The following is a 19810-nucleotide window of genomic DNA, read 5'->3' as shown; positions in this document are numbered from 1 at the left end:
GGTTGCTGAAGGAAGCAAGTCAATGCTTTGACTACATCTAGTAGCAGAGTTACTAGGGCAATAGCTCTACCACTCCTCTGGGGTACCAGTCAGTGACTGCCCACCAAAAGCCGAGCTGGGTACGTTTCCGAGAGTCAGCTCGGAAAGCTGCCGGAACTGGTCCACTCCGCAACCTTTGCTGCGTACGCGTCACGCTTCGCGCATCACGCTTCGCGCGCTCCGCGGTTCCGCGCCCCGCCCCCAGGCCCCCCAATCCAGCGACTAGGCCCCGGACCTGGGCTCCGGTGAGTCACGTGGGCCACCCGCCGCGCTTCGACCAATGAGGTGGCTGTTCGGCTCCTAAACCCGCCCCCGTGCCGTGCGCACGTCGGGAGGCCGTCGCAGTGCACGCAGGTCCTCGGGCCAATCGCTTTGGAGCGCGCGGGTTCCCTGGAGTAAAGCCAGGGCTGCGGAGGGGTCGGAGTGCTGGAGTTGTTGCGGCGGAACCATGGTGGGCCACCTGAGCGAGGGGGCTATTGCGGTGAGGAGACGCCTGCGAGCCGGGCGCGGGTCGGGGTGGCTGTGGGCCTTGGGGCTGTGCGGGGTGGAGAAGGGGGAGAGAACACGGGAGGAGGAGACAGCGGGGGCCGGGGAGGAACCGCCGGGTGACTCCCTAGAATCATCACTCCTCAAAGCATTTTTCCCATCGTCTTTTAAACACGCTCATGTTTTTCCTGCTTAAGGAAATGAAACGAAATAAACTGTTGATTTTCGCCTGTCTCTCTCCCGCAGCCACTCTCTTTCTCCTCCCCTTCCCCCATCCGCAGCCTAACTTTCCTAGAGTTGTCCGTTTTCAGTTCTTTCTTTTTCTCGCCTCCCATTAAATCCTTCAACAGACTCCAATCAGTCACTCCTCTGATCACTATAGAAGTAACCCTGGCTGAAGTCAGCAGTGCCTCCAGGTCGTTAAATCCAACAGACACTTTTGAGAATTAAATTTACCCGAGTTTTCAGCAGCGTTTGGCTATTGATCATCGCTTTCTTTTGGTAACACCCTCTTCTTTCGGTTTCTGTGGCTCAGCTTGGCTTGTCTTTCCCCGTCTTATTTGGAGATCTCTCTGTAAATTTTTGTTGACTCTTCTCCCGAGTCAAATTACCATCTGTATGTCAATTGCTCACAAATTTCTGTGTCCGGAGCCACCTTTACTCTGAAAGACAAACCTCTATCAGCTGCGTACTTGATATCTCAAACACATTTTAAATTCAACATGTCCCAAAGCAAATCCATTATCTTTCTAAATCTGGGCCTCTACCGTTCCCTATCTGGATGAATGGCACCGTTATTCATTAAGTTATAACAGCCAGAAATTGTGGACTCATTCTTGGTACACATTCCGTCACCCTGGATTGGATGACCAGTCCCTTCCCAAGTCTGGTGTGTTTTACCTCCACATACATCTCTTAAATGCATCTACTTCTCTCCATCCACACTGGCACCATTGTTTCTGCCTGGCCTTCTCACTTCTACCCAGCATAACCCTCCTCCTGCCATTCCCATCATAGCATATTCCCACCAGTTCTTTCCTCCTTTACAGCCTTTCCTTTTTTTTTTTTTTTTTTAAATTTAAATCCGGGTATATTTCATACTCCTGCCTTCCACAGGGGCTTTGAACATTCTTTAACCTGTGCCTACTGCGTGGGTGGTTCTTCATTCTCCCCCTGCTGACTAACGTAACCTTCAAGTCTCTGCTCAGTTACTTCCTCAGAGAAGCCTTCCTTGACTCCCCTTGCTAGGCTAAATCCCTTTATTTTCAGCCCTTAATTCCTGTTTGTTCACGATATTAAACTCTGCCTTTCCTCTTCTGTCAAATGAGGTTAATCATACCTAGTACCTATTGCCTGAGGTTAGTGGGACGATTAAATGAGCTATTAATTTAAAGTGCTTAGTCCATGCCTGATGCATAATAAATGCTCATTATATGTTACCTATTATTAATAATCACAGATGTGATCTTACATTTATATGTTGTTTATTTGATTCATATCAGTTACTTTCTGTCTCCCTCCACTGGATTGTAAATTCTTTGAGGCCTGAAATTTTGTCTGTTTTTTTGCTCAATGTAGTCTCCCCAGTACCGGAAGGACTGCTGGCAAGTTTTAGGTGCCCAATAAATGTTTGCTAATTGCGCGTGAGGCAGGGAAAAGAAAGGGACAGAGATGGATGGGGAAGAACAGTTGGCAGAGTTGAGTGAATATTTTCATAAATTAGAAATAACCCCGAGAAGTGATTGCAAACTGTAGTCCTTGTTTACTTTATAGCTGCTACCTTGCATCTTTAAGACAAATTAGGAATTGTTCTTCACTTTCAAGGAAAGTGACTGGTATTTTTCAAATAATTTGATGAGTTAGTTTTTGCCATATTCAAAATTTAGGAAACATTTCCAGTGTTAGGTGAAGTGTTACTTAGGTTTTGTTCATAAATGATAAGGAAAATTTGTGTGTGTGTGTGTTTGTGGTGATGGAGTGTAGAGTACCTTTGTCAAGTTTGTTTATCAGCTAAAGCAGGTAATATCATTTTAGTTCAAAAGACATAGACCCCAAAGGGTAAGCACTAACACACAAATAGTGCATTTTCGGCAAGAGCGAACATAAAATAAGAGATTTTGCGTGGAACTATTGTGGTAAATAGAACTAATAGCATTTGTATCTTGAGTAATTAGGTAATACAAAGAAAGGGGAAGGGAATGAATACTTTTGATCTTTTCCAATGTGCCAGATACTTTATCATAGTCAGTAGTTACAGTACCCCTGTAAAGTAGATTTTTATCATTAACCCCATCTTACAGATGAAGTAATTGAAGTCCAGAGAAGTTAAGTAATTTGTGCATGAGGTGAGGATTTGAACATGTGCTCTGAACCATTCCATTCTGTTGTTTTGTATTTTTTTCCTTCCAGTTTTATTGAGATATAATTGACATACAACACTGTATAACTTTAAGGTGTACAGCATAATGATTTGACTTACATACATCATGAAACAATTACCACAGTAAATTTAGTGAATGTCCATCACCTCATACAGATACAAAATAAAAAGAGAAAAGTATTTTTTTTCCTTGTAATGAGAACTCTTAGGATTTACTCTCTTAATAACTTTCATATATAACATTGTTAATTATATTTCATATATAGCATTGTTAATTATATTAATCATGTTGTATGTTACATCCCTGGTACTTATTTATCTTATAACTGGAAATTTGTACCTTTTGACCACGTTTGTCAGGTTCCTCCTCCCTCTACTTCCTGCCTCTGGTAACCACAAATCTGATCTCTTTTTTCTATAAATTTGTTCCTTTGTTTGTTTGTTTTTGAAGTATAATTGGCTTACAATACTGTGTAAGTTCTTGGTGCACAACATAGTAATTTGATATTTCTGTACATTACAAAATGATCACCACTGTTGCTTTGTATTTTTATTAGCAATGTAAATTTGGAAAATTTAAGTCAGTTCTGTCTTATGTGTATATATCATGCTATATGTCCCAGAAGAGTAAGTCTTATATTCACTATTTATGATGACACAAATAAATTTAAAAGAATGATAAAGTACTACATGTATTTGGTTTTAGAATCAAATAAAACAGAAAGGTGCCTGATGAAATTACTGACCTGTCCCTTCCCCCAGTTCTGTTCCTTTAAAAAAAAAAAAAAAAACACCTTTACTGAAGTTCAATTTGATTTACATATAACAAAAACTATAATACATATTGTTTACAAACTATATCAGTCTGTAATACATCAAACTATATGCAGTAATACATCAAACTATATGCAGTTTGATGAGTTTTGATACATCAAACTATATGCAGTTTGATGAGTTTTGACAAATGTATACACCACCCCAATCTGCTCCTTTCCCATCCCCTGCCCCTACCCTAGGCAACCACTGTTCTGGGTTCTGGTTTCTATCACTATAGGTTAGTTTTGACTGTTCTAAAATTTCATATAAATGGAATCAAATAATATGTACCCTTTGTGTCTGGCTTCTTTCTTTCAGCAAAATGATTTTTGAGATTTATCCATGTTGTTTCAGTAGTTTGCACCTTTTTATTGCCCAGTAGTGTTCCATGGTATGAATAAACACAATTGTTTATTTACCTGTTGAACATTTGGGTTATTTTCCTTTTTGGCTATTATTAATGAAGATGTTATGAACTTTAATGTACAAGTCTTCTTATGGGAATATATTTTATTTCCTCTGAGATAAATATTGGGGAGTGCAGTTGCTGGGTCATGTGATAACTGAACATTTAACTTTATAAGAAATTGCTAAACTATTTCCAAAGTGTTTATGAGAATTCTGTTTGCTCCATTTCCTCACGAACACTTAGTTTTGTCAGTCTTTTTAGGTTTACCTATTCTAGTGAATGTGTAGTGGTATCTCACTGTGATTTTAATTTGTGTTTTGCTGATGACTAATGATCTTAAGCATCTTTTCATGTGCTTATTGGCTGTTTGTATTCCTTCTTTTGTGACGTGTATATTCATATCTTTTGCCTGTTTAAAAAATTGGGACGTGTTCTTATTAGTTAGTTGTAGGAATTCTTATTTAATCAGGACACGTCTTTTGTTAGATAAAAGCATCATATATATTTTCTCCCAATCTGAGGCTTTTCATTCTTTTAATGCTGTTTTTTTTAAATAAATTTATTTTATTTATTTATTTATTTTCAGCTGCGTTGGGTCTTCGTGGCTGCACACAGGCTTTCTCTAGCTGCGGTGAGCGGGGGCTACTCTTTGTTGTGGTGTGCGGGCTTCTCATCACAGTGGCTTCTCTTGTTGCAGAGCACGGACGCTAGGCGCGCAGGCTTCAGCAGTTGTGGCACATGGGCTCAGTAGTTGTGGCTCGCGGGCTCTAGAGCGCAGGCTCAGTAATTGTGGTGCACGGGCTTAGTTGCTCCGCGGCATGTGGGATCTTCCCGGACCAGGGCTCTAACCCGTGTGCCCTGCATTGGCAGGCAGATTCTTAACCACCAGACCCAGGGAAACTCAATGGGGTATTTTTTTTTTTTTTTGCGGTACATGGGCCTCTCACTGTTGTGGCCTCTCCTGCTGCGGAGCACAGGCTCCGTACGCACAGGCTCAGCGGCCATGGCTCACGGGCCCAGCCGCTCCGCGGCATGTGGGATCTTCCCAGACCAGGGCATGAACCTGTATCCCCTGCATCGGCAGGCGGACTCTCAACCACTGCGCCACCAGGGAAGCCCCTCAGTGGTGGTTTTTTTTTTTTTTAAATGGTGTTTTTTTAAAAGAGCAGTTTAAAATTTTCATGTTCAGTTTTTTTTTTTGTTTTGTTTTTCCTTTTCTGAATTGTATTTTTCTGTCCACAAAAATCTTTGTCTCCCTCAAGGTTACAAATCTTTTGTCCTGTGTTTTCTTCTATAAGTTTTATAGTTTTAGTTTATATTCAGGTCTGTAATCCATTTCAAGTTTACCTTTTTATGTATGGTGTACAGATCATTCTTTCCATTGCAGATATTCAGTTGTTTCAGCCCCATTTGTTATAAAGACTATAATGTTCCATTGAATTGTGTTGTCACCTTTGATAAAATTTATATATATGTGGGTCTATATCTAGAATGCCTATTCTGCCATTGCTCTATATGTCAGTACTTACACCAGTACCACATTTTCTTCATAACTGTAGTTATATAGTAAGTCTTGAAATTGGGTAGTATAAATTCTCCAGCTTCATTCTTTTTCAAAATTGTTTTACTGAATCTAGGTTCTCTATATTTTCATATATATTTTAGAATCAGCTTATCAATTTCTAATAAAGCCTGATGGGATTTTGATTGATAGTACATTACATTTATAGATCAATTTGGGATCAGTTGACTTCTTACAGACATTGAATCTTTCAAAGCATGGACATGCTATATCTCTCATTTACTTAGGTTTTCTTTAATTTCTCTCAGTGTTTTGTAGTTTTCAGTATGCAAATCTTGCATATGTATTGTTAGACTTAGGTTTTTTTAATGGTATTAAAATGGTATTTTTAAAATTTCATTTTCCAGTTGTTAATTGGCAGTATATAAAAATACAGTTGATTTTTGCATATTAACCTTGTATCCTGAAAACTCAGTAAATTGACTTAGTAGTTTTTTGTAGATACCTTAGGATTTTCTACATACATGACTATCTGCACATAAAAAGTTTTATTATTTACTTTTCAATCTTTATGCCTTTATTTCTTTTCCAAAAAATATATATATATATATATTTTTTTTTTGCGGTACGCGGGCCTCTCACTGTTGTGGCCTCTCCCGTTGCGGAGCACAGTCTCTGGACGCGCAGGCTCAGCGACCATGGCTCATGGGCCTACCTGCTCCGCGGCATGTAGGATCTTTCCGGACCGGGGAGCGAACCCGTGTCCCCTGCATCAGCAGGTGGACTCTCAACCACTGCGTCACTAGGGAAGCCCTAAAATATATTTAAAAAAAAATATTTATTTATCTATTTGTTTATTTAGGCTGTGCCAGGTCTTAGTTGTGGCACATGGGATCTTCGTTGTGGTATGTGGACTCTTAGTTGTGGCATGCGGGCTCTTAGTTGTGGCATGCAGGTGGGATCTAGTTCCCCGACCAGGGATCACACCCGGGCCCCCTTCAGTGGGAGCTCAGAATCTTACCCACTAGACCACCAGGGAAGTCCCTATGCCCTTATTTCTTTTTCTCGTCTTGTTGATTAGTTAGGAGCTCTACTGCCATATTTAATAAAAGTGATGAGAGTTATATCCTTGCCTTGTTCCTGATCTTAGGGGAGGTCATTCAGTCTTTTGCCATTAAGTGTGATTGGTAATTAGATTTTTTAGTAGATGCCTGCTATCAGTTTAACCCTATCTTTATTCCTAATTTGCTGAGACTTTTTATAATGAATAAGTGTTGAATTTTGTCAAATGCTTTTTCTGCATCTATTGAGATGGTTGTGGTTTTTCTTCTTTATTCTGTTAATGTGACAGACTACAATAATAGATTTTTTTTTTTTTTTGCGGTACGCGGGCCTCTCACTGCTGCGGCCTCTCCTGCTGCAGCCTCTCCCGCTGCGGAGCACAGGCTCTGGACGCTCAGGCTCAGCGGCCATGGCTCACGGGCCCAGCCGCTCCGCGGCACGCGGGATCCTCCCGGACCGGGGCACGAACCCGCGTCCCCGACATCGGCAGGCGGACTCTCAACCACTGTGCCACCAGGGAAGCCCAATAGTAGACTTTTGAATGTTGAGTAAACCTTGCCTTCATGGAATAAACCTCACATGGTCATGACATATTATAATACATTTTATATAGTGCTATATTTGATTTACTGATATTTTGTTGAGGATTTTTACATCTTTACTGATGAGTGATATATAGATCTGTAATTTTTCTTTCTTACAATGACTTTGTTTTTTCTATCAGAGTAAAGCTAACATCATACAATGAATTGTAAAGTGTTCTCTTCTATCTCCTGAAATAATTTATGCAGGATTGATGGTTTTTGTCATTCAGTGTTAGATAGAATTTACCAGTAAAGCCATCTGGACCTAGAGTTTTCTCTTTTGGACTATTTTAAATTATAAATTTCTTTAATAGATATAGAATTATCTAGATTTTCTGTATTTTTATGTAGTTTTGATAATTTGTGTCTTTTTTTTAAGGGACTTACCCATTTAAGTTGTTTCATAAAGTTCCTAATATTCCCTTATTTTATATATATATATATAAATATGTAAAATTTTATATATGTATGATTTATAGTGATGCCTTTTTCATTCCTGGTATTGAGAATGTTTGTTTTCTTTTTCTTGACCAGACTAGCTAGAAGTTTATCAATTTTATTGATCTTTTCAAAGAAACAGCTTTTGATTCAGTTGTGTTTTTCCTGTTATTTATCAATTTTCTATTTCATTGATTTTTGCTCTTTTATTATTTCTTTCCTTCTGTGTACTTGGGTTTAATTTATTCTTTTTCTGGCTCCTTTTGGTGGAATCTTAGATAATTGACTTTGGAGCTTTTTTCTTCTCTGATGAGAGCACTTAAAGCTGTATTTTCCCCCCTAAGCATTGCTCTTGGTACATCCCACAAATTTAGATAGATTGTATTTTAATTTTCATTCTGTTAATAACTTTCTAATTTCTCTTGTGATTTCTTCTTCAACAGTTGGGTTATTTAGAAGGTTGTTGTTTAACTTCTAAGTATTTGGAGATTTTCTAGATATCATATTGTTATTGTTTTCTAATTTAATTCTAGTGTGGTCAAATAACGTACTCTGTATGAATTCAACTTTTCAACATTTATTGAGATTTGTTTTACTGCCCAGTATATGGACTATCTTGATGAAAATGTCCCAGGTACACTTAAAAGAATGTGTATTTTGCAGTTGTTAGATGATCTAATTAGGTCAAGTTTATTGATAGTTTAAGTTTTCTATATTCTTATTTCTATATTTTTTGGTCTATTTGCCCTGTCAATTACTGAGAGAAGAATGTTGAAACCACTAATTATAACAGTGGATTTGTCTATTTCTCCTTTTCATTTTGTTAGTTTTTCCTTCATGTATTTTGAAACCCTCTTGTTAGGTGACCACATTTATCATTGTGTCTTTTTTTTTTTTTTTTTGGCCGTGCTGTGCAGCATGTGTATCTTAGTTCCCTGACTGGGGATTGAACCCATGCCCCCTGCAGTGGAAGTGTGGAGTCTTAACCACTGGACCGCCAGGGAAGTCCCCATTGTGTCTCCTTTAGGAATCAACCCTCTTATTATGAAATGTCCTTTTTTATCCCAGGTAATATTCCTTGTCCTGAAGTCTACTTTGCCTGCTTTTAATGATACGTCTTTTTCCAGTATTTTATTTTTAATTTGCCTTTTTATATTTGAAGTGCGTTTCTTGTACAGAGCAAATAGCTGGGTCTTCCTTATTCGTTACAATAATTTCTTCCATTTAATTGGAGTACTTGAACCATTTACACTTAATATAATTACAAGTTTGGGTTTAAGTTTTCCTTTTGCTGCTTGTTTTTTTATTTGTCCCATCTGTTCTTTTCCTATTTTTTAACTTTTCCCGACTTTTGGATTATTTGAGTATTTTTTGTGATTAAAATTTATTTCCACTGTTGGCTTATTAGCGATGCTTTATGTTTTTAATGATTGTTTTAGGGCAACACATTCTAGCTTGGGCTACTATAACAAAATACCGTAGACTAGGTGATGTAAACAGCAGATTTATTTCTCACAATTCTAGAGGCTGAGAAATCCATCAAGGCACCAGCAGATTTAGTTCTGGGTGAGGGCTGTCTTCCTGGCTTGCAGCTACCATCTCACTGTGCTCACATGACCTCTTCTTTGTGTGGGGAGAGAGTGAGTTCTGGTGTCTCTTCCTCTCTTTTTTTTTTTTTTTTTCCCTGGCTGCACTTCGTGGCATTCAAGATCTTAGTTGCACGACCAGGGATCGAGCCGTGCCGCCTGAAGTGGAAGCACAGTCCCTCTTTTTATAAGGACAGTAATCTCATTATGGGTGCTCCACCCTCGTGACCCCATCTGAAAGTAGTTGCCTCCAAAGACCACATCTCTTGATACTCTCACACTGAGGGTTAGAGCGTCAACATATGAATTGGGAGGTGGGGTCAGGACACAAATGTTTGGTCCAAAACACAGTGGTTCTCAAATGTTTTGATTTCAGAATACCTTTCATTTGTAAAAAAAAAAAAATCACTGAGTGCCCCCCCCAAAAGCTTTTGTTTTTGTGGGTTATATCTCCCTTACCATATTTGAAATTATAACATATTTTAAAAATATTTATTTATTTAAAATAGCAATAAACTCATCTGTTAACATAAATAACATGTTTTAGGGAAAACAGTTATATAGTTCAAAACAAATAGAAAAGTGACATTGTTTTACATTTTTGCACATTGCTTTAATATCTGGCTTACTAGAAGACGTGACAGCTAGATTTTCATACCAGTATATGGATATATTTTTTTTTTGTCAAACTATATGGAGGAAATCTGGTTTCAAATATGTAGTTGGAAAAAGGAGGATTTTTTTTTTTTTTTTTTTTTGCGGTACGCGGGCTTCTCACTGTTGTGGCCTCTCCCGTTGCAGAGCACAGGCTCCAGATGTGCAGGCGCAGCGGCCATGGCTCACGGGCCCAGCCGCTCCGTGGCATGTGGGATCTTCCCGGACCGGGGCACGAACCCATGTCCCCTGCATCGGCAGGCGGACTCTCAACCACTGTGCCACCAGGGAAGCCCAAGGAGGAGTATTTTAATAGCCTTTTTCAGGCTTCTCTTCTGATCCTTGTGATATAATAAGAAATATATGTTTGGTCTTTGTCCAGTTTTTGGTACACAGAACTCCTGAAACCCTTGGAATTTCCTGAGTGATAGGGTGGGAGGAGCTTTTTTTGTTACTTATGATAAGCTCCTTTCAGCCATACCTGAGGTTTAATGAGGTAACTCTTGGTGGGCTCCAGGGTAGCTTCAGGACAGGGGTTGATTGCCAGGAACCAATCATGTGATTAAAGGGTTGGAACTTTCTGCTCTACACCTCACCCCACAGGATAAAGGCTGGAGATTGAGCTAATCACCACTAGCCAACGATTTAATCAATCATGCCTATGTAATGGGGGCCTTCAGAAAAATCCCTAAACAACAAAATTCAGAGGGCTTCTAGTTTGATGAACACATCTACATGCTGGGAGGGGGCACACCCCCAGACTCCACAGGAACAGAATCTCCTGTGCTTGGGACCCGTCCAGACCTTGTCTTATGTGCCTCTCCATCTGATTTTCAATTTGTATCCTTTTAACTATCTCTTACAGTATACCAGTAATACTAAGTAAAGTGTTTCCCTGAGTTCTGTGAGGGACTCCAAGGAAGTCCCCACAATTTGTAGCCAAGTCAAACAAATGTAAACTGGGTCACCTGGGGACCCACTACTTGAGATTAGTGTATGAAGTGGGCACTTGGACAGGCGTGGGGGACTGAGCCCTTAACCTGTGGGGTCTATACTAATTCTGGGTAGTTAGTGTCAAAATTAAGTTGACATGTGAGACGCCCAGTTGGTGTCTGCAGAGAATTGCTTCACGTGGAAAACCCACACATTTGGTGTCAGAAGTGTTTTGAATAGAAAATCAGGTTTCCTTTAACACTGTATCAAAACTCAACAAATGGTAGTTTCTTAAAGGTTAGTTGGAATATAGATTTGGCCGGTCTTCCATTTTGAATAGATCTTTTACCTATGCATTATTTGTAACGCCATGTTTCGGTCATTTGGAAAATATTGGTTCATTGCATTTTACAGATCTTCCAAATGTTGATATATTTTGTTATATGACAAAAATTCATGCTTATTAACATCATTACTGATTTAATTAAGAAAAGTCAGTAAGTATTAGGAAGCTGGTGAATACAAGTTTTCAAAAGTCCTGATTTTCATTAGAAAACTCTTTTATCATTGGCAACAAATACAGTTAATTGTCTCACTTTATTTTTGAGAAGATATCCACTAAATTCCCAAGTCTGAATAACCACAGTTTGTTTGTCCTTTCAAGTTAAAATGACGTTCCATGAGAAAAAAAACGGCCGTTTCAACTTGCAGCTCGAACAGCTGTAGCAGTGCTTTTCCTCAAGGCCACAGCCATGCTTCAGCAGAAGCACTTTGGCATACTTTCTGTGTGGTTGCATAGAATATTAAAATTTTTTTGTCCTCAAGGTTAAGATTTAATGTAATAATTTTATTTCTTCAAGTTTCTTTCTTTCTTTTTTTTTTTTTTTTTTAAGTGAAACTCCCCTCCCCAGTGGTTCAGGGCAGTGAAGAATACAGTGACTACTACTACAGTAACTCGGTTTAAGGCACCAGTAGTTTTACCTACCACTGCTTTGCACCATCAGTGCGAATGTCAACACAGCTGTTTCAGGATAAACCATGAGTTTTGTAAGTGATTCAACACTTGGAATTTTTCAGCATAGTCTGTGTTTGTCGTCAAGCATTCACATGAAAGAAGATCTTACTAGATGATTAGTTGGTACTGATATGAGATGAACACAAGCAAAGCAGCCAGTCCAGCCACATCTATCTATTCATCCATTCATAAGGCAAAAGTAGAATTCTGCAGAAGAGATGTTAACTCAGTCTTCATGATGTATCTTGTTCTTTAATTCAACAAGTTGCTCTATTATTAGAAAGTGGAACTGCTGTGATTTCTATTACTGATTTTTCATCCAGTAGACATTCATAAGTGGTAATAGTATAAAGTTTTATTAGTCCTTCAGCCAGTTTTTCATTGTATTGAATGAACGAGAGTGAGAAGGACAAAAGCTTGTTTATTATGATGAAAATAGTTTTCAATTTATGTACCCTCTGAAAAGGTCTTGGGACCCCAGATGGCAATGGACATTATGAACAATACGTTGTTCAGTGTCTAGATTATGTGTATAGAGAATATTGAGTTGTTCTGGCAGACTGTTAACTTACTTGCAGATCAGCTGAGCCCTTTGAGACCGTAGCTTTTACTTTGGGGATAGTTTATTTCTAAAGCATGGCCTTTCTGGGGTTTCTACTGAATGCACCAGGTGTTTATTGAGTTCTCTCCACTCAAATGGCTAATTGGAACTCGAATGTGTTCTAGCCTGGGTGAGCGCCAGTAATTTTTCAGCTTGTAGCTCTCTAATCTTTACCCGGTCTGTGGCACCTCATTCTGTGTACGCACAACTTAGAATTCAGCCAAAAACTCAAGGGAACCCCTGCATAGGTTATTGAAGCTCTTTCTCTATGTAGCTCCCTCCTGTCGGTTACTCTGCATCCAGGAAGTCCAGATAACGCACCTCCCCAAACTGATCTGTGCTCAGCAGGACTGCCGTATTCTTCTTGGGTTCCCTTCCCTATGCTATGGTCCAAAAGTGCCTCTGTGCAGAAACTCATTTGTTTTCCTTTCAGGGATCACAGTCTTGTTCTACCTGTTGCCTGGTATTTGAAAACAGTTTATATATTTTTGTCCAGTTTTTAGTTTATGGTTGGAAGAGCTAGTCTGGTATCACTTATTTCAGCATGGGTAAAAGCAGACGTCAGACAACGAGTTTTAGCTAGCTAGTTTTTCTGATGGTTACCTTTAAATGATGCCTTTTTAAAAATGAACTAAAAGCCTGATTAATAGTTATTTTGCTTTTGTTAGAAATTATTTTTATAATTGCTAATAGAGTCATGAGATTTAACATTCAAAAAGTATAAAAGAGGATGTAGTGCAAGGTCTGCCTCCCACACATGTCCCCCATCACCCAGTTCCTCTCACAAGAGGCAACCAGTGGTATAGAAACATCTTTTTTTTCTTTTTTGGGCTGCGTTGGGTCTTTGTTGCTGCGCTCAGGCTTTCTCTAGTTGGGGCGAGCTGGGGCTACTCTTCATTGCGGCGCACGGGCTTCTCATTGCAGTGGCTTCTCTTCTTCTCTTGTTGCGGAGCATGGGCTTTAGGTGCACGGGCTTCAGTAGTTGTGGCACACGGGCTTCAGTTGTTGTGGCGTGCAGGCTCAGTAGTTGTGGCTTGCAGCCTTAGTTGCTCCGCAGCTTGTGGGATCTTCCTGGACCAGGGCTCAAACCCGTGTTCCCTGCATTGGCAGGGGGATTCTTAACCACTGTGCCACCAGGGAAGTCCCTAGAAACATCTTCTTAAGGCTGCATAATATTCTGTTTTAAGGATTTGCTGTACTTATTTGTTTGATTCCCTATTAATGGGCAGTGTAGGAAAATAAATGTGCTATTATGAATAATGAGTACATACGTGATGCCAGCTTTTTAGATGTAGTATCCTTGTCAGTAAGTATGAATCCCACTTTTATGATTTTATGATTTGTCCAGAGTGATAAAACTTAAAGTAGATTTTCAAATGATAAGCTCTGAAAAGGGTCTTTTAATAATGTCATCTGTGGTTTATTCCAGACACCAAATTAAAAATATGTCAAGTTTTAATCATGATTTGAGTGCCTATCTCATAAGCATCTGTTTTTACTTTTTCAGGCCATAATGCAACAGGGAGATACATCCATAAAACCCATTCTCCAAGTCATTGTGAGTACCTACATATTTTTATGTCAAACGTTTTTTAAACTTACATGTAATTATAAATTGCATTTGATAGAGGACATACAGTCCACTTTAGGAAATGTGTCCACTTGACAAAATTCTCTTCATTGTCACAAAAATAGTCCAGTCCACGTTGTAACTCTGAGAGAGGAACCAGGCTTTATTTTTAATGTTGTGTTAGCCAGAGTTTGACCTTTGGAGGTTCACATTTGAGGCTTTGCCTTTCTGTTCTTTCCACAGTTGGTGGATACTGTAGTGCTGCACATCAGTACTTCTGCCTCCTTGGTTGTCTTTCTGCCCTGGGGTTTGTCTTGCTCAGATCTGCCTTACATGTGGCCTCTGGAGAGATCTACCTGAAAGGAACTTGTCTGCTTAAAATTCTTCATTAACCCTATCCATTTAAGGGGTTCTCAAATTTTAGTGAGAATTTTACAAATCAATAGGAGCAGAATCCTGGATCATACTTGCAGATTGTGAGTCAATAAAGCCTGATGGTCTGTCTCCCTGTTACTCCCAGACTCCCTGCCAGTCATCTTTTTTTTTTTTAAAGGCAAATATTCCCAGTTTTATTATTTTATTTTTTAAAAGTTTATTAACTTTTGGCTGCGATGGGTCTTCGTTGCTGCCTGCGGGCTTTCTCTAGTTGCAGTGCACGGGCTTCTCATTGCGGTGGCTTCTCTTGTTGCAGAGCATGGGCTCTAGGCGTGTGGGCTTCAGTAGTTGTGGCACGCAGGCTCAGTAGTTGTGGCTCGTGGGCTCTAGAGCGCAGGCTCAGTAGTTGTGGCGCACGGGCTTAGTCGCTTCCCAGCATGTGGGATCCTCCCAGACCAGCGCTTGAACCCGTGTCTGCTGCATTGGCAGGCAGATTCTTAACCACTGTACCACCAGGGACGTCCCTCCCTGCCAGTCATCTTAAGGCTGTTTTCGTATTTCATTTTCTTCAGAAAGCTGCCTCTGATTTCCTTTAAGCTGGAATAAATGTCTTGTCATTATGTGCACACTTCTGCTATGTCTCTCTGCCTCCATCTCCACCCCAGTTGTAAGCCTCTTCAGGGCAAGGATTTTTTCTTCCATTTTGTATTTTTATCATGTTTTCTACATAGTACCATACATATATTAGGTGCCTTATTGTATGTTTTTTTACATTAATTTTCAATCAAGTTTGAGTTAAGGGAGAGAGAACAGAAGAGTATTGGCAACCTATTTTATTCTCGTTTATGTTATGTTTAATAATGTTAGTAGAGAGAGGTTGGTGGGAGAATCATCAAATCCAATTTTCTTTTACTTGGATTTGGGTGTCGAGAGTGGGCAAGCAGTTCAATTGTGTTGAGCTAATGGCGAATGCACTCTCCTGCCACTTAAGTTTACTGATCCCTGGGGACTGAGCAGACAACCTGGCTAATGAATCATGTTTTCTCTCCTAGAACATCCGTCCCATTGCTACAGGGAATAATCCACCCCGTTATCGACTGCTTATGAGTGATGGATTTAATACTCTGTCTTGTACGTATGATGTATAAATCTAGGAATTTATATTTAAATAATAAAAGCGCACCCAGCACTTTAGTTGCAGTAATTGGAGCATTCCAGAAGTCTCCATTGGCTTGGCTCTGCCTTCGTGAAGACAGAATTGCAGCTGGCAGAGAGCATTCCAACAATAGACTGGGTCGAGTGGAAAGCTGCCACTTGGCTTAATTTTGTCTGACTGGTGCTCTGTGCTTTCTTTGATTAATTTCCCTTAGGATGATATTGACATTTAGTGAATATGATTGGTTAGCTGTCCTATGCTTGTCTTTTTGGAGTTTTATTCCTGTGTTGGAAGCTTTACAGGGAGAAAGGAGAGAATTTGCAGAGTATATACTTACTGTCTCTAGTCACAAGGTGAAGGACCTAGAAAAGATTTTTTAGTCTTTGTCATGAAGCCTGAATGATGGAAAAGATGATTTGTGGCACTTTAAGAAATACTTAATTTCAGAGTAGCAGCAGCTGTTTAATGCACAGCAAATTAATACTGTTTTTCACTATGCAGAGCCTGAGTAGTTTTAATATTTAAGGCATTGTTTTTCTTTAATGGTACAGGTGTGATCAGCTTTTAGATTGTCATGACTGAAATGTTTTAGAGACTGAAGTAATCTCTGTGCTTTTCAGCTTTCATGTTGGCAACACAGTTGAACCCTCTTGTTGAGGAAGAACGATTGTCTAGCAACTGTATTTGCCAGATTAACCGATTTATTGTGAACACTCTGAAAGATGGAAGGTATGTGGTATCTTTTTTTCTGTTCTATTGTGTTGTATAATGGGACTAAGTTTTGAACAGACAAGTTCATTGGATGCCAGAATTCAATTAGAAGTCGAAAAGCTTTCAGCTAAGAATTTACAACTATTGAGTTCTGAACTCAGGCAACTAAAATGTGGCACCAAAAGGAGAAAAATATGAAACCGAACTGGAAATTTCACAGCAGGAAATTAAAGCCGAATGCAGAACTCTTATTTCTAATCTCTTCAGCAGCACTGATTTTAGGAGTCTCTTTTTAAGTATCTTTTAATGAAATGGGATCACTTATTAGGGCAAAAGAAGATATAATTAATTATGTAACACTGCCCTTTTTGCAGTCTTGAATCTTTCATAGTAAACGCTTTCTTCAGCCAACAGAGTATGCTAAGTACCTACAAGATGCTACATGCTAGAGATACAGTGGTGAACAGAACTGTTATTTACACCTGATTAACCACTGCTGAAATATGACGTTTTTTGTTGGCTAGCAGAGTCATATTTGCCAAATCTAGGGCAATTTAAAAGTCGAAATAAAAATAGGGACTCCCCAGTGGTCCACTGGTTAAGACTTTGCACTCCCAATGCAGGGGGCCCGGGTTCGATCACTGGTCAGGGAACTAGATGCCGCATGCTGCAACTAAGAGATCCTCATGCCGGAACGAAGATCCTTCACGCGGCAACGAAGATCCCACCTGCCACAACTAAGACCCTGCGCAGCCAAATAAATAAATAAATTAATTAATTAATTAATTAAATAAAAGTAAATAAGTAAGTAAATAAATAGTAACATACTGCAACCTACTGAATAAAATAAGAATTCATAAGTCCATACTGAATAAGTGAATACGGGGCGGGGGGAACAGAAAGCTTTTTCTTACAATAGAATGCCATCTAAAATGTAAATGGATTGATGGAATTAGAAAATCACCATTTGGCAACCGCCATAGTATTAATTCAGGCAGGAAACATTAATAGGTGCTATATAAGTTTCCTGTGGCTCCCGTAACAAATTACTGCAAATTTGGTGGTTTAGAACAACAGAAATTATTTTCCCTGGAAGTTAGAAGTTGAAGTCAGTTTCACCGGGCTGAGATCATGGTGTCGGCAGGGCCCGGCTCCTTCTGGGAGATCTCTGGGAGAATCCATTCCTTGCCTCTTCCAGCTTCTGCTGGTTGCTAGCATTCCTTGGCTTATGGCTGCATCACTCCAATCTCTTCTTCCATGGTCACATTACCTCTTCTCTGTCTATGCCAGGTCTGCCTCTGCCTCCTTCTTAGAAGGATATGTGGTTGCTTTTAAGGCCCATCGGATAATCTGGGATAAAATTGCCACTTCAGTCCTTAGTTTAATCACATCTGCAAAGTCCCTTTTTGCCATATAAGGTAACATTCATAGGTTCCAGGGATTAGGACTTGAATATCTTTTGGTTGGGGGTGGTCATTTAGCCTACCACAGATGCAGAAACAAGTGGTAAAAATTTGATGGAGGAACAAGTTATTTATAGGGTAAAAGTACCTCCCCAGAGCATAATTATTAATTGTAAAAGGAAAAGAAGCAACTTTACAGTGGAGAAAGCTGGCAGACAGCACATTATTCCAATGATTGACGTTAACATTACCAGTAATGGGACAAACAGAAGTCACGTATTACCTGGTAGGATGCAGTGGGAAGAACATCACATCAGTACTATTATATTCTTGCCAAAGATGCATAATCTGTATCTAATCGTGAGGAAGCATTAGGTAAATTGAGGGACATTCTATAAAATAACTGATTTTTCAAATTTCAAGCATGAAAGTAAAAGAATGCTTCCGGATTCAGGGAGTCTAAAGAGATATAATTAAATATAACAAGTGATCCTGAACTGGATCCTATTGCTATTAAGCATATCATTAAGACAATTTATGAAAACTTGAATGGATTCTGTGGATTAGATGGAAGAATTCTTTATGTTTCAAGTTCAGTAACAACCAGGCTATATCTCAAATGTCAGTGGTTCCTCCCCCGCCCCCCGGTGTGTGGTGCCCTTTCAGTCTGCAGTTAGGAGTTAGCTCTTTCTTTTTGATGAGATTGTTCTGTCATTCGTTAATGATCTTTTCTGTTTCATTTGAGTTCCAGTTTTTACTTATGCTTCTGTTTCACTTCAGTTCCAGGATATCTTTGTTCTCCATGTATGTCTCCAGTTTGCTCTAGTCTTTTTTTCTAATGCATGCATTGGATTCACTTAAGATTTTCCAACATATTATATATTATACTTCAGTTTATAGCTTTCTCTGTTCTGTTCCTTGATGTTTATAGTTTAAGTATTAGATGTATAATGATACTGCTTTTGTTCTGTTTTTTCCTTAACTTTTCAAGCGCCCTTTTCTTCTCAATCTCTTGTTTCATCTCATCTTTTGACTCTTATTGAATTCTTAGTCTTATTTTGCACACCACACTTGGGAAGTATTCCCTTTCTTGGCTTATGCTTTCCTCTAGATGGGATTGTTAATTGTCTCTGCCTCTTCTGTTCCTTTTATTTTTATACACTGTTGTGTGTTACATTGTTGCTATGTTATTTCTTTTTATCTTGTTCATGCTTAATGTGGACAGTTCTGTCCAGACTTCATTTGCTCTGACATAGTCTAGTCTAGGTACATCCCCTTGCCAACCTTCCCACTTGGGACCTGTTATCTTCCACTCCAGGCTACCTTGGAGTGCTTGAGTGGTGCTTTCTAGCCACTTTTCTCTCCTCTAGGGCATGGTATAGGGGAGGGTGGAGAGCTTTGCTGTGGTTGAGTACTAAACCTCGAGCTCCATTCACTCCAGTCTAGGGTGGAGTTCCACTCCTGTGAGCTTTGCCTTATTTCACCACCTCAGCATGGCTGCATGCCGTGTGTTCCTTCCTGCCTCTGCTGAGAACCTGTGTGTGTACGACCAGGTTTACTCCTTACCTTGATGGTCAGTTAGGTTTTTTTTTTTAAATTTTATTTATTTATTTATTTTGGCTGTGTTGGATCTTTGTTTCTGTGCGTGGGCTTTCTCTAGTTGCGGTGAGCGGGGGCCCCTCTTCATCGTGGTGCGCGGGCCTCTCACTGTCGCGGCCTCTCTTGTTGTGGAGCACAAGCTCCAGACGCATAGGCTCAGTAGTTGTGGCTCACGGGTCTAGTTGCTCCGCGGCATGTGGGATCTTCCCAGACCAGGGCTCGAACCCGTGTCCCACTGCGCCACCAGGGAAGCCCTGGTCAGTTAGGTTTGATGGTCATTTAGGTTTATTCCCAACAGGGCTTTAGCAGTCATCCTTGTACATTTATCTTTACATGCTCATGCTGTTATTTCTTAGGAGTTGTGGGGATCAAAGGACATCTGTTGTAGAAAGTATACCAATTAACATACCCATGAGCCTTGTGTAAGAGTACCTGTTTCTGAATAGGCAAATTCACAGACAGAAATTAGAT

At 39.7% G+C, this 19810-nt stretch overlaps 1 protein-coding gene across 1 annotated transcript in view; it reads left to right on the top strand.

Moving 5' to 3' along the window:
- Positions 1-487: 487 nt before the first annotated feature.
- The window catches only part of RPA1 (replication protein A1), a 53341-nt gene continuing 34018 nt past the window's right edge, over positions 488-19810 (top strand). Inside the window, exons 1-4 of the mRNA XM_007454203.1 lie at positions 488-520; positions 14033-14083; positions 15523-15601; positions 16247-16355. Coding sequence (XP_007454265.1) covers positions 488-520; positions 14033-14083; positions 15523-15601; positions 16247-16355 — 272 coding nt within the window. The remainder of the gene's footprint in view (positions 521-14032; positions 14084-15522; positions 15602-16246; positions 16356-19810) is intronic.

The sequence above is a fragment of the Lipotes vexillifer genome, unplaced genomic scaffold, assembly GCF_000442215.2.
Source record: "Lipotes vexillifer unplaced genomic scaffold, Lipotes_vexillifer_v1.1 scaffold680, whole genome shotgun sequence".
NCBI classification, from domain to species: domain Eukaryota; kingdom Metazoa; phylum Chordata; class Mammalia; order Artiodactyla; family Lipotidae; genus Lipotes; species Lipotes vexillifer.
Note: the sequence above shows the minus strand (reverse complement) of the source record. Positions and strands in the feature narration are given on the sequence as shown.